Source organism: Plecotus auritus, assembly GCF_963455305.1.
Source record: "Plecotus auritus genome assembly, chromosome: 4".
In the NCBI taxonomy this organism is placed as follows: Eukaryota; Metazoa; Chordata; class Mammalia; order Chiroptera; family Vespertilionidae; genus Plecotus; species Plecotus auritus.
The window spans coordinates 39,891,067-39,906,597 of NC_137775.1; the positions used below are offsets into that span (position 1 = coordinate 39,891,067).

Here is a 15,531-nt window from a genome sequence, read left to right on the forward strand (position 1 = left end):
TACTTTTATTGAGAGCAAGTTAAACTGCTAATCTAAATCTCACCTATTACTATTATATTTTATCACTCTAAAAACAATTGTGGCAGCATAAATATCCAACTTTGTGGCAAATACTAGTGTTGTCTTTCACGGATACTTATATTCAAATTAAGAAAGAGTCCATCAAGTACCAAGAAAAACAGTTCTGTCTCCTTAGCAGCACCCCTCAGCTCCTCTACGTCATATGGGATATTGAAATGAGAGAGCAGGAGCCTGAGCTGAGGTTTCAGTTCTTCTGTTTCTGTTGTGTGTTGGGGCAGGACAAACGCGGCTTCAGGTCTCATTGGCCCTGAAAAAAAAATCCAAAATCAGTAATATGAAGACCAATGAACACCAGACAGGAAGACAAATGGGAGGGTCCTTTGAGGTAGCTGGAGGCAGAGCCTCCTCTGCGGTGGGGAGGGCCATTCTGCTCCTTGCCCTTCTCGGCCACAATGTACAGAGTGCACCCCATTGGGCCAGGGCTGTTGGACAAACTCCTGGTTCTGGCTTCTAGATGAGCTAGCCAGGCTCCTCCCCCCTCTCACAGCCTGCAAGAGAGACAGAACAGAGCCTCTGGGGAATGACTAAGTGGGAGCAGAACTACTTGTGGTCCTTCCTGGGAAACGAAGAGGATGATTTCTGAGTTAACCAAAAAATTAGAAGAAGGTGGGAGTCTTCACCTCCTTTCACCTGCTCACTCCTACTCATCTCTACAAGTACCCCGTTTGGACTCTCCTCCTTTGAGACGCCATCTCTGATTCCCCACTGGGTTGGCTGCTTCTCTCGATGCACCAGGTCTATACCCTAAAGCAAACACATCACTCAGAGAACCCTGATCAGGTTTCGTAGCCATCTGGAACACAAGGCAAGGGCAGGAAGACTACTGATTCAAATAAGGAAAGTCTTTTAAAATCATGTAACCTTAAAAATGAAAGAAATCTTAAAGTTCATGTAATATGAAAGGTTTATTTTGGAGACGAGTAAATTGAGGGCAAAGCAGAGAAAATGACTTAAACTTGCAGGCCACAGTGAGGCCACAAAAGAAACAGTCTAGAGCTCAGTACTCCTGACTTCAAGTTCATTTTTTTTTCTCTCCCTCTCTTACTTTGCTAGTTATAAAGATGGAGATAATAATGTCTAAGAGAAGTGTTGGTTATTTTTATTTCCACAAGTTAACACTTATTTATTGAGGTGATATAACTTTTTGGTAAATAGAAAATTTTCAAGCAAGTTCATGTGACAAAACAGCACCTGAACAGCACACGTGGAAAATCACAATCTCCTTTCCTCCACATTACTCTCAGGGAAAGGAGACTAATTTCTTACCAGAAACGCTGGTATCCCTAGGGCCTGGAGATGCAGACCCCTGGATGTCAGGATTGGTGTCATTGGCGTGGACCTTTTCATTTTCCTGACCAACCTCAGAGGCTCCGTCAACAGCCACACGCAGCACGTTGGAGATGGGCAGATACTGGAGGGCCTACAGAAGGGCACAACCAAGAGACTGCACATCAACTCAGTTCTCACAGAAGCTCCCAGATTTTGGTTCAGGAGCAGCATTTTGCTTTGACAGAGGACAGGGAGGTGGAGGTGGGCCTCAGTAACCTGTCCAATCATGAGAGGCAAAATCTGGAGCTGGGAGGCCCAGCTCTAATTGACCTTAACCTTTAGGCAGCTCTACATTGATCAAGCACCCATAATGGACAAGGTACTGTGTGAGGTGGAAGGGACACAAAAATGAATAAGGCCTGGGCTAACCTCAAAGAGTTCACACTCCAGTGGGGGACCCAGACTTATGAGCGGACCAGAGGCCCGGTGCACAAAATACGTGCATGGGGGGGGGGTGTCCCTCAGCCCAGCCTGCACCCTCTACAATCTGGGACCCCTCGAGGGGTGTCCAACTGCCCGTTTAGGCCCGATCCCAGTAGGATTTGGCCTAAACGGGCAGTCGGACATCCCTCTCACAGTCCAGGACTGCTGGCTCCCAACTGCTCACCTGCCTGCCTTTCTAATTGCCCCTAACTGCTTCTGCCTGCCAGCCTGATCACCCCCTAACCACTTCCCTGCCAGCCTGATTGATGCCTAATTGCTCCCCTGCCAGCCTGATTGCCCCTAACTGCCCTCCCTTGCAGGCCTGGTCACCCCCAACTGCCCTCCCTTGCAGGCCTGGTCCCTCCCAACTGCCCTCCCCTACTGACCATCTTGTGGTGGCCATCTTGTGTCCACATGGGGGCAGCCATCTTTGACCATATGGGGGCAGCCATCTTGTGCGTTGGAGTGATGGTCAATTTGCATATTACTCTTTCATTAGATAGGATAAAGGCCTGGTGCATGGGTGGGGGCCAGCTGGTTTGCGCTGAAGGGTGTCCCAGATCAGGGTGGGGGTTCCCTTGGGGCATGGGGCAGCCTAAGCGAGGGGCCTGTGGTGGTTTGCAGGCCAGCCACACACACCCCGGCAACCCAAGCGGAGGCCCTGGTATCTGGGATTTATTTATCTTCTATAATTGAAACTTTGTAGCCTTGAGCTGAGGCCAGGGCCGGCCAGGGCGGGCAGGAAGCTTGGCTTCTTCCATCGCCGGGGGCAACCCAAGCCTCCTGCTTGCTCCAGCTCCATGGCCGCCACCATATTTGTTGGGTTAATTTTCATACTCGCTCCTGATTGGCTTGTGGGCGTGACTTGTGGGCGTAGTGAAGGTACAGTCAATTTGCATGCTTCTCTTTTATTAGATAGGATCATTATTATACCATGTGACTAGGGAGAGATAATTCAGAGGTAGACCCCCACAGTGACTGATTGGGAAGGAATAACGTCAAAGTGATGGTCAGGTTTCTGGTCTGGGTAACTCTGTGGTTGATGGTATCACTGAGATAAGGTGTAGGGAATAGGAAAAGATTTAGGTGGTGTGATCATGTCACTTCTTTTTGATGCCTCTATCCTGGACTAGGGACTCTCTTCTGTGACTTTCTTTACCTTGTACTTATACTTATTCTATTTTTCAAATCACATTGTATTTCAGTTGGCTATTCACTTGTCTATTTTACTAACATCCTGGGGCCCAATTCCTTTTCAACAAAGACTATTATTTTCTCTACATGGTCCAGGACATGTACCTGGCATATATTAGGCCCTCATTAGATATTACTGAATAAAAAGTAGATCTACATTGAAGAGCATAAACACTAAACAAGGTGATGAAAACAAGAACTTCAGAGTGAGTATGAAATAGTGCAACAGAGACAAAGCTAAATTAGTGGTTCCAAAAGAAAAAGGTTTCAAAGATTTCAAAGAAAAGAGCTAGTGATCCATTATTTTCCTGTCATTTGTAGAGAAGGTAGAATACAAAAACGGACAATCCAAAGTTAGGTAACAGGTGTGACCAAACACTGCGCTGGCCATCCTGGGAGGGCACTGCATCATCACATAACCATGCTTCACGTACCTGCAGGTAGTGGTGAATAGTCTTGAGTGAGTGCAGGTGACACACTAACCACTTTGTATAGACAGTCAGGTCTTCCCGCGTCACTAAGTTAGGAGGATTGTTTTTTCCCATAAGAAAATTTTCTCGCGCAACAGACAATCTATCAGCTCTCTGAAGGGCATCGCTGTACTCCTGCATAATGTAGGCAACTTGTTTCTGTTTAAGAGAGATGCAAAGACAGACCTTGGGTATTTGCAAGCTTATTCTCTGTTGTCATTTGCTTCTGAGCATATGGTAATACAGTTTGGAGGCCAAATAAGGGGCTCTTGGAATATCAAAATTCTTTCATATTCTGAATTTGAATGACAAGGGTAGTGGTCACATTCTCAGGACTTTGAAGGAGGGAGACTCCAGTAAACAGTCAGTGCATAAGGATGTTTGGTAACTGGAGTTGGCTTCTTAGCCTTTTCCCTATAGTAGAGGAGGATAAGTCTATGAAGAAAAATTCGTTTTCTATTATATAAAGTTCCTTTAAATCTTATTTGTAAAAATAGGAACCATTATCATCTGCCATAAGCAGAACAGGCATCCATTAGTTCCTTTCCCATTTTTAGCCATGACTTTTAAAAAATTGACAAGTTACACTGTTGGTGTGAATGTAAATTGGTACAGCTATTATGGAAAACAGTATGGAGATTCCCCCCCAAAATAAAAATATATGGGTATATATCTGAAGGAAACAAAATCAGTACCTCAAAGATATTATTCAACCATGCAGATTATTCAACCATGAAAAAAGAAATCCTAATATTTGCAACAGCAGAGAAAAACAAATACTGTATGATCTCACTTATATGTGGAATCTAAACAAAAAGAAGTTGAACTCATAGAAGAAGAGTAGAACAGTGGTTACTGGGGACGGAGCGGGGGAATGGGGAGATGTTGGGCAAAGGGTACAAATTTGCAGTTATATCTATACTTAATGATAATGCATTGACAAGCCATTTTGTTTCATATGAAAAATAGCCCACAGGTTCTATTCATGGACTTCCTACCTTGTAAAGAGGATAAAGTTGCTCCATGATCTTACTGTGCTGACAAAATCTCTTCCACCTAAGCATGTGTAAATATTTACTCAGGGCCAGCTGCGTAATTCTCTCTGTATAATGCTTGAACAACAACAAAAATTAACCAGAATACAATTATAATAGGAAGACTGAATTAAATCTTGAGAACACTAATGTAAGAAAATCGGTCTCAGGTTATTTTGGAAAGAGAGATTTTTCTACATGCAGATCATAAAATTAAAAAACCTAGCTCAAGACACCATTCATATTTAAATACAGCAATTTGGCATTTCTCAATCTACATGACCTGTTGCCAACCCAACAGATTATAGTTTCATTTATCAGTTCATGAATAATTTTATCAGTAACATAAAAGCCTGTAAATTTGCCTACAGCTGAGCTCAAAATGCCTTAAAAATGGAAGTTATGAGTCTAAAGTACAAAGCACATGCCAGGTAAAATTATAGCTTACACCAGAAATTTTATTTATACTTAAAAGTAGTTAAAGGAGCCAACTCTTTTTTTTTTTCATGTTTATTTCTAAGAATAGAAATAATACTGGCTATGATGGAATAAGTAGGACAGGCATACCCTTTCATCATAAACAAGTAGAAAATAGGATAAAATACACAAGGCAACTGCTTTCTGACATGGAAACAAGCAACGCAGGACTGCGGTTCTTGAGAGAAACAAATGAGATAAGCCCTACAGTGACCTTGGATTTCTGCTTGGGAAGGAAAAGGAGTCCTAAGCACGATGGTTTCTCTGAGTTAAGAAGCGAGAAATGAACGCTTGGGAAGCTGAGTCAGCTAGAATTTGCAGGGGGAGTACTGGGGAAGAGGAAGTTAGGCAGAGAAAAGGTTCCAGAAATCTGCATAGAGATCTCTTTCAGTTTTCTGCTATTAAGCCGTGGATACAAAGGAAGAAACTCCATGAGGCTGTGCAACGAATAACTGATTAGGGAATTGTAAACTGAACAGTTTTCAGAGTTCATACTTGGCTAGGAAATGTTCAAGTGCCAATCAGACTGAGTGAAGAATCCTCATTGAACACCTGGGGCATTTAGTGGAGCCATCAGAGGGGTCACAACTTAATAATAAAGATAAACTATCCCTAGAGTAAGGGCTACTCTAAATGTGTTTTAACCAAGCTTAAAATCAAGCCTTGAAAGTATAAAGCTAATCTACAACTTAATTGTCTCCCAGAATAAAGTCTAATAGTTTTTAAAGGAGTAAAAAAATAATAATCATCATTTTATAATGTAAAATTGCAATATCTAGTGTTAAAAAGAATTACTAGACATGAAAAAAGTAGAAAAATATGACACATAAGTAGGAGGAAAAAAATCAATGAAGCAAAACAGATCCCAAAATGGCACTGGTGATGAAACTAGCAAAAAAGGACTTTAAAAGAGCTATTATTAATATGTTCAGTATATTCAAGGATTGAAAGAAAAATGTGAACATAAGGAGAAAAATTAAAAATATAAAAAATAATCATGCTCTGGCCTGTGTGGCTCAGTTGGTTGGGTGTGGGGCATATACCCAGGTTTCAGGCTCCAACCCCAGTAGGGGGTGTGCAAGAGGCAGCTGATCGATGTTTTTCTCTCCCTCTCCCTTTCCCTCTCTCTAATAATCAATAAAAATATTTTTTCAAAAATAAAAAGTAAAAAATAATCAAATAGAACTTCTAGGAAGGAAGACTACAATGTATGGAATGAAAAAGTTATTGGATGGAATTGTAGACAGTGACGAAGAAAAGGTTAATGAACTTGAAGAGAAAGCAATAGAAACTACAAAATGAACTTTTGAGGAGGGGGGCGGGGGGAAGAGACTGAAAACATATTAACAGTGACTTATGGAACAATAAAAAGTGATTTAACATATATGTAATCGGAGGCCCAAACGAGGAATGGGGACAGAAAACATATTTGAAGTAATAATGATTGAATTTTTTTAATTAACAAAAATGATAAGATCACAATCCAAGAAGTTCAACCCACCAAAGCAACAGAAACACAAAGGAAACCTTATCAAAGATCATACCAATCAAATAGCTTAAAACCAATAAGAGAAAACCTTAAAAGCATCCAGAGAACAAAAGGACATGTGTTAGGAAATGAAAATGATGCAAGGAGAAGACAATGGAACAACATCTTTTAAGTGATAAAAGAGAAAATTATCAACATAGAATTCTATAATGAACAAAAATACTTTTCTAGAAGGAAGGCAAATAAAAACTTTTTTCCAAAAAAACAAAAACAAGAGAGAATTTGTCCCTGGCAGATCTGTACTACAAGAAATGTTAAAGTTCTCTAGGTAGGAGGTAAATGATGTCATAAAAAAACTTAGACTCCACCAAGGTTTCTCAACCTCAGCACTTTAACATTTGGGACTGAATAACTCTTAGCGATGGAGGTTGTCCTGTGCGTTGTAGGATGTTTAGCAGCATTCCTGACCTTTTCTCACTAGATGTCAATAACAACCCACTTCCTTCCCCAAATTGTGGCAAACAAAAATGTCTCCACCCATTGACAACTGTCCCCTATCTTCACCCTTTCCTTCTCTCCAATGAGAACCACTGATATACACAAAGAACAGAGTGTCAGAAATTCTAGGTAAAGAGAATATTGGATGAAGATAATGACAACAGTTTGACCTGTAAATAGGATCTCAATATCATTTGTTTCTTTGTGATGCATTTATTAATTACTAACTGGGTTTTAATAAACTAATTTGTATGCATAATGAGGATATAACATATAACACAAGAGTAAATAACAAAGAACTCTAAAAATAATACATTCTTATTTTAGAAAATATATAAATGTAAAATGAGGGAATTCATTATCTTGCCATCCAAAGACAGTGATTGCTAACATTTTGGTCTATGTCCTTTAAGTGACTTATCTATACATTACATGACCATTATTATCACACACACACACACACACAATTTTTTAACTACTATTACATAATAACAGAAATATTCCTTATGCAAAAAATGTTTGGTGGCAGAACAATATTCTATCAAGTACCACACTACTTTCCTTAACTCTTTCTCCTATTATTACACATGTGGGCATTTCTCCACTTGTATTAGTATAATTTTACAATAATAATCTTCATGGAAAACGGTTTACCCCATAATGTGAGTTATTTCCCTAAAGCAGAGTTCCAGAAATATCTTCCCTAGGTCAGCTAACAGCCTGCTGAGGACTGAAACTGTCTTAGTCAATGTTGTATTGCCTCATAATACCAACTCAGGGAAACACAGTCAGTTAAAGAGGAGCGTTTGCACTAACCAAGTTCTGCAAACCACACATGTAGGGAAAATTCTACCCTGGCCCGAGGATACCCAGACAGCCAGCTTTGTTCACACATTTCTACTACATTCCAGCTCTCCTTTCCAAATTGCAAATGGACTCTTACCTGCAAGAGAAGCAAAGGTAAATTTTCAGGAGTGTACTCTCTTCTTAGGCAGGTCTCTAGCTCCCTCTGCATGACATCTGCTTGAATAACAAGGGGCTTTGACTCAGCCACCTGAAACACGGGCAGCAGAGCAGACAAAGGGAAAGCGGGAAACAAAACTATCAGTGTTTATAACAGAATAACTTGCAGTTTTCGACAGTTTTTACGCAACACATTATGCTGTTATACCTACGTTTCTAAATAACAAAGTTTAACATCACAAATCAAGGAACCATCACAAAAATCAGGTATCCCCCAAAGAAGTAGAGGCCGGATCTGATGCAGCAGCTTTGTCCTCTGTCAGTGACATCAGCTCTTCGTTCGCAAAAATAAACTTTTTCTGAAAAGAGTTTCCAACAAGTCAGCAAAATGTAACCTATTGTATTGAAACAGCCCACTCTCCTACTCACCTGCAAAGTTTTCTTTAGGGCCAGTTCTCTTTCTCTTCTATAGTAAGAAATGTCCTTTGGCATCTGCACAGAGCTGCAGAAAGATTCATGCAATAGGAGCCATAATTATAGAAGCTGCAATAGATCAGGTTATAGGCCCTGATTGATCTGTAACTTCTCACAACTCTTTCAAATAAATATATCATATCATAGTGGATTGTTGGGGCCAAGTAAAAGCCACATGCTCCTGTCTTGGTCAGAATCTCTCTGCTATATACCTCATGCACTAAACCTTTTCCCAGGCCAGTTTCTCTCTCCCTTTTCCCACACAAACAGCCTTTCCTTCTACCCCTATTTCCAATTCCAGAGTGCAGAGACAGGCACAAAGGTGGGGAGTCTTAGTTCTCCCGCCTCAGTTTCTTCCAGTAACTTAATCCCTAACAACTACACTGCTTTTCAGACCTATATCTCACCCTAGTTGACAGATCAAACCAGTATCTTATAATTTAAACAAAATGTTCTTAATTTAGGTTTTTGCTCAAATATCTGGAGGTGAAAATAGCCCTTAAGTATCAAACATGAAATAGTTTGGGAATTATTTTAACCAAACTTTCTGCCTCAGAAAAATTCTTTATCCCTAGGGAAAACTTAGCCAATTCGCCTACTTCAGCAGCCTTGGGGACTGCTGCAAGCCGTGTCGTGAGAGGGTTGGTTGCACTATGGGCTGCGACTCGTGGGGGCACAAGCAGCACTGGGGGGTGGAGGGTGGTCAGTGAGGTGGTGGTGGGGGGGGGCTGGGTCAGGAAGAGAGGAGCTCTCCCCATCTGGTGTAAGTTATGCCCAAGACTTGGCAGCTTTGGGAACATCAGGGGACAGCAACCCTGGTGCATTATCACTTTCTTGAGATGGGACTTTGCAAACATTGGCAAGGGAGCCACGGCAGGTAGTTCTAGAGCACACGTGAGAAATTACCTCGAGACCTGAGGGGCAGTGTAGGCAGTAGTATTTAGGTTAATGTTTATATGATCTATCGGTCCCCATGGAAACGTTTTAAGGAAGATGAAAATGAGCTGTCAGTCGGTACACCTGCCAGCAGCTCCCCCATTGGAGGCAGTGGCCCTGTGAAAAGAGCACCAGGCCCATTGTCAGGAGGCCCCTCAGCCACGTGGGCCTCAGCTGCCCATTGATCCATTTGTGTTGAATGTCCAGCGGAGTTGGAGATAATGCCCGCCGCCCCCCCGACCCCCCAGCTCCTCACATCTTGGCTCTGATGAAAAAAAAACAAGGCAAACTTTGAAAGTAAAAGCGTAAATAAATCAAAGGTAAAATTTCTGTGATTTCTGGGTACCCGAATGTAGGCTGCAGCCTCATGGAGGTGGAGAAGTAGTAACCAACTAGAACGGGACCAACTATTAAACAGGCCATGAGGGAAATAGAAGAAACCCATCCCTTCGTGGGCACACTGAGAGATTGGGTGGGGTCCTGGGTTTAGCTGCCCCAGCCCTTTCTCCTCCAGATCATGACTTTCCTCTTCATCTCAAAGTGTCTGTGAATGACCTAAAAGAGACATAAATGCTCTGCATATCTTCCCACAAAGGGATTCACTCATTTGTTCATCAAACATTGCTTTTGCAACATTTGTTAATTCATTTGTTCATTCAGCAAGCATCTATGAAGTACATAACAACTGCCATGGCCTGGCCTTTAGGGGGTAAAATAAGGGAAAGAATGCAAAGAGGAAGGAGGAGGAGGAGGAGGAGGAAGAGGACTAAGATACAATTATCCTCCAGTTTTCAATGGGTTTTTCAGTCTAATGGGGAATGAGAATGTAGAGTGATTATCAGGAGTGGACATTCTCTATTTTCTTTAGACTCTAGAACCTAGCATGACACCTGGCAAACAAAAGGTGCTCAATAAGTATTTGTTGGATGAACAGTTAGATTCTTCCAGGCACGGTGTTTGGTGGTTTGGGGGAGCAGAGAAATACTGATATTCAGAGACTTCCCACTATTCTGTCCTAAAAAGGACTTCAGGAAGGAAGCCTTTCTCATCACAGTGTACATCAAGGATCCACTTGCTTGGAGACATTTAAATTGTAGCAATATCAACACCTGAGCTTTGCATGGTGTTTTCTTGTTTTCAAAGTGCTTTACCATGCATTATCTCAGTTGATCTTTATAAAGTAGACAAAATACATCTTTTTAACTTCGTTTTTCAAAAAAAATAAACTAAAGTTGAGAACAATGATGACTTCCGTGGTTCCCTTAACTTTCAACTTCATTATACAATCCTCGACCTGCTTCACACATCAAGGGCTTTAACTACCAAAGTACGAAACACACTAAATACTGGTTCTTCAGAATCATCTCTGGAATGAGAAAATAATGCACTTACTGCTTCTTCTCCTGGCCTTCCCCCCCGCCACAACCTTCATCATCCACATCGTGTTTACTCAACTAGCTACTCAGCCTAACAGAATCCTTATAATTGTTCCTCTTGATCAACCGTGGCAGTCACAAAAATAGAGGGATATGCAAGTCCTGGGCCCATGAGACTTGCCACTTAGGGGATTATCTGGCTACCCTGTTTCTGTAAAAGAATTAAATTGCTATTGTTGGCAGCATTTACCTATGGAGTAGTTCCTAACAGAACATCATTTTGCTGAATTCACTACCAAATACCTAGCATTATTTCAGTTTTGAAATTCCTCATCAAAATCAAGGTCAAATTTGATTAAAATATTATTGGGAAAAAATGAGATCTCTTTTCATTGAGTATAATTTGTATAATAGCTTCTGGGACTTTAAGACGATGGTATTTGTGAAACGTAAGAGCACTTTCCCATTTTCTTTGGTAGGACATTGCCGCTAAAAGCCTTGACAATTCTGGTATATAGGAAAACCTTAAGGACAGCAGTCAAGTCTGAGCTTGGGATAATGCCAATTGTCCAAGTAAAAGGGGGGCCAATGGAGATTACGGGGTGATAGTGGGGGTTAAATGCTCTAAAGACCATGCCTTTGTGGCACCACTATTTACCTGTAAGCTCGATGAGCTGTTCCCAGAAGAGTCCCCTGTTCTTCTATCTGAGACTTCAGTTCAGTCAATTGCACAGCCAGTTCTTTCTCCAACATCTGGATCCTCTCTGTGGAAGCGATCTTGTAAACTTCATCCATGGTTCGTACCTACTGTTTCCCTGTATCCCTGAAAAAGAAGAGCACAAAGTTTGTGGCTGACTCCCTCCAGGACCATTACCCAGTGTGTGGGACTTTGACTATCATTGTTCAAGAAATCATGTCAACTTTGTGGAAATGCATGCTTTTGCAGTTTGAAAAAAATAGCTGTCATTTATGATGAAGTTACAGTTTAGTAAGCAGTAGAGAAAATGTAGGTTAGAATTTCCATTGGCCATGGCTTTGTTCAGCCCGGGTTACCTTCAGAAACCTCTCTGCTCCAGCTTTCACTGTGGAGGTTTAGTAAATGAAAATGCATCCCCTGGTCCAACCCCTGTAGTATTCAGAAAGGCTGTGGGGATTACACACTAAATGGTGTGAATGGTGATTGTTTCTGACTTTAATATTACCCAAGTGGAACAAAATGTAGGTGTGTACAGGATTCCTCTGCATGCCTAGAGCTGTTCTCCAGAAGTCTTTTTTGAAGCATGAGCTTCTAACCAGGGAGGATATACTGAGATGGAGAACTATCTCTATATATAAAAGCCTAAGCAACTGTTACAACCAGTGGACCGGAACAACTGGAACGACCAGTCAACCAGTTGCTATGATGCACACTGACCACCAGGGGGCAGACACTCAATGCAGGAGCTGCCCCCTGGTCAGTGCGCTCCCACAGCCAACCTCCCGTGGCCCCTCCCCCCCGGCCGGCTGGCCCCATCAGCCCCTGGTGCTAAACCATTCGTAGAGACCTGCTTCTGGGTCAGGGTTTCCTACCTAGCAGAGTAGCTCCCTCACTGCAATCTATTGAAAGTCAGCCCTCGACACAAGGGTTTGTCTTGCTCCCGTCCTCTCCCTTCCCCAGGGGCTGCCTACCCACTGTGGTGTTAGCTCGAGACAAGGGAAGGAGGAGGGGAGGCGGGGAACCACACGGTGGCAGGGCGCTGATGGTGGCATCAGTGTCCATTCCTTCCACGCCCGGCCTGGCAACCGTCACCTCCTCTCCTGACCCCGCTGGGGCCTTCAGGGCCCGGGCTGGGACAGGGAACCGGGGGTGGGTGGTGGCGAACACGGCCTCTTTCCCATGGTGCCCGAGGGTCGGCTCTCTCCTTGGGGACAGCAGCCAACCTCCCACAGTCCCTCCCCCTCCCCCCACCAGCCAACCTCCTGCGGTCCTCTCCCAACCCCGTGCACGAATTTGTGCACCGGGATTCTAGTCTAACATAATCATGATCCATGCACTTTATGGTTTGGAAGAAAATCAAACTTATGCATTTGAATGTGTTTTCTTAATAATGAATGCTTACATTTGTCCCTCTGTTTTTACCATTAAGTAAAATAGTTGAGAACCCCCTACCCCACTCAGTTCACAGCCTGTCAAATTCAACACAATTGCTTACTAAGTACTTAGCTTTCAACATTCTACTTAAGAACAGATTAATTGCATGTCCCAGAATGGAACCCAGACTGCAGGGATTCACCGTCCTAGACAAGTAGGGGTAAAGCCACTCCTGGCCACATTTAAGAGGTTTAAAATATTGAAACCTTCCTTTTTTCCTTTGACATTTCTAGGATTTTTAGTTTTCCTTTCAGAGATATTTTCTCAAGTTAATGTGTTGCTGTTTCAACAAATAATTAAGCTGCAGAGATATTTTGGTAGAGGTTTACTTTGGGAGCCTATTCATTCTTTAATAAATATTAGAAATGGAACAGAGAAAGCTAAGAACTATATGATTTCACTCATATGTGGAATATAAAATTGAAACTTATGTATACAAACAGCAGAGTGGTGGTTGCCAGAGGGAGAGGGGTAAGGGAAGAAAGGGGTCCTAATATGAGGTGACAGGAGAAGATTTGACTTTGGGTGGTGGGCACATGGCCATATATACAGATTTTGTAAATTAGTAATCCACACATGAAACCTATATGTTCATGTTGAGTAATGTCACCCAATCAAATTAAAAAAACCCAAAGAACATGGCTGAGGGTGTGGGTGGGCTCTGGATGGTTGGTGTGCACTGGAAAAGCAAGCTCTTGGGCAAGTTGCTTACTATCTCTAGGAATTGGCCAACCCTGGGAGGGCAGTCCCTCCAGAGTCAGCAAGGCCGTTGATGTCAAAGCAGCAAATGCAGAAAATAAAATACATGGTTAATACAAAAAAAAAAAAAAAAAAAATGGAAAGGAGCCGCCACGCTCAGCCTAGGTTGTGAACCTGCTGAGTAATGTCCGTCGTTGGGCACACTGCCGGAGCTCAATAAAGGGCACAGTTGTTGTTCTCAGCAAAAGTGAAATGCTGTTATGAAAAATATTTGCCACTTGGCAGTGTCCTTTCAAGTTGGGCAAACAGTTAAACAGCTGCCTTAACAGCTGCATTCCAACCGGCAGCCAAGAGCAGCAGCAACATAGACTGGCTGATTCTTCTCCCAGAGGATGGACATTCTGCCCTCATTTCCTGATCAGTTTCAACACTTCACAGCTCAGAAATGAGAACATTTAATCCTGCACCCTTTAGCTTGCTACACAGTCAAGTACAGTATTCACAAAATTAACCTCAGGACAGGTCAGGCTTTGACAACTGTGCATGAAATGGATCCAACCCAGAGGAATCCATGCCTGTGAGCACTCATGTCTAGCACTAAAGAGACAGACAAACTGTTTATTTTGGGAGGGGGGATAGGTTTTATTTATTGAGCACCTACTCTGTGCTGGACATTTAAAGTCTCTGCAAGGAGATTCTCAAGAATTGCTCAATAGTATTTTTTTTAAAAAAATAAGTACATTCAATAAATATTGATTGTAAACAAACAATAAACCTATGTGTTTAAAAAGTGGTAAAATCTAAGCTCTAAGAGAAAGATAGGAAGATTAGCTTGAGCAGGGTTTGAGGTTGTTCATTGGGTGGTGAAAATGGGCTTTGATGGGTTAAAGCAGAATATTTAGAAGAGAAATACATACTGAGTAACTTTAGACTCAGCTAGAAAAATGTATAATGCATGTCAAAAACTGAAAAGTGACTCCCAGAAGAATAGAAATGCAACCTAGAGCTTTCCAAACAGGTGGGGTTAAGAGGTAGAAATGCATCTTTTAAATCCAATAGAAAGCAGAAAAAGAGAGAAAGGGGCAACAAAAGGAAGTATGTAGAAATAAATTCAAATATATCAGCAATTGTAATAAATGGAAATAGATTAAGCCCATCTACCAAACACACAAATCAATACAACTTCACACATTCTTAAAGCCCCTAAGATTTGGTAATGTGATGTGTATAAAAAAGAACACAATGAATTTTATTCTAGCAAAAACCAGAATTTAAACCGATGAGCAAGCTGGCCCCACATCACCAATCTTCTTCATGAAGAGCTGCATGAATAAATACTCTATAACCTCCTTGGGCAAACATGTTTCATGCTTGGTCATCTTTGTTCATCAAATGCTCTTCCTATATACAAATGAAATTTCTCCTACTTTACATTACATGCCATCTCTAGATTGATAGGAATAAGCCCAAGCTGTTTTAACAAAAAGGCACAGTCATCAGTGGCTTAAGGAACAAAATGTTGTGTGTGTTTTTTTTCGTTTTTTGTTTTTGTTTTTGTCTTTTTTGTTAATCCTCACCTAAGGATATTTTTTCCATTGATTTTTAGGGAGAGTGGAAGAGAGAGGGAATGACAGAGAGAAACATCAATGTGAGAAAAACACATCGATTGGTTGCCTCCAGCACATGGCTCCACGAGGGCCTGGGCCGGGGAGGAGCCTGCAACCCAGGTATGTGACCTTGACTGGAATCGAACCAGGGACCCTTTGGTCTGCAGGCCAACACTCTATCCACTGAGCCAACCCAGCTAGGGCAGGAATAAAATGTTTAAGTGTGTCTAACGGAATGATGCTGATGTGAATGGTCCAGGGGAACAGAGCAGCTCTGCTCCTCTTGGACATTCAAGGTTCCTTCCAAGCAGCTCCTCCATCCCCTGGGCATTGTTCAGACAAACACATTA

The 15,531-nt window shown here is 42.0% G+C and overlaps 1 protein-coding gene across 1 annotated transcript in view; it reads right to left on the minus strand.

Moving 5' to 3' along the window:
* The window catches only part of LOC308246680 (uncharacterized protein), a gene marked incomplete at both ends in the record, with an annotated part of 154,075 nt that extends 142,536 nt beyond the window's left edge, over positions 1-11,539 (minus strand). The window contains 7 exons of the mRNA XM_080665094.1: positions 171-328; positions 1,348-1,501; positions 3,462-3,656; positions 4,496-4,609; positions 7,939-8,049; positions 8,388-8,460; positions 11,403-11,539. Of these exons, the coding sequence (XP_080521220.1) occupies positions 171-328; positions 1,348-1,501; positions 3,462-3,656; positions 4,496-4,609; positions 7,939-8,049; positions 8,388-8,460; positions 11,403-11,539 (942 nt within the window). The remainder of the gene's footprint in view (positions 1-170; positions 329-1,347; positions 1,502-3,461; positions 3,657-4,495; positions 4,610-7,938; positions 8,050-8,387; positions 8,461-11,402) is intronic.
* Positions 11,540-15,531: the final 3,992 nt, after the last annotated feature.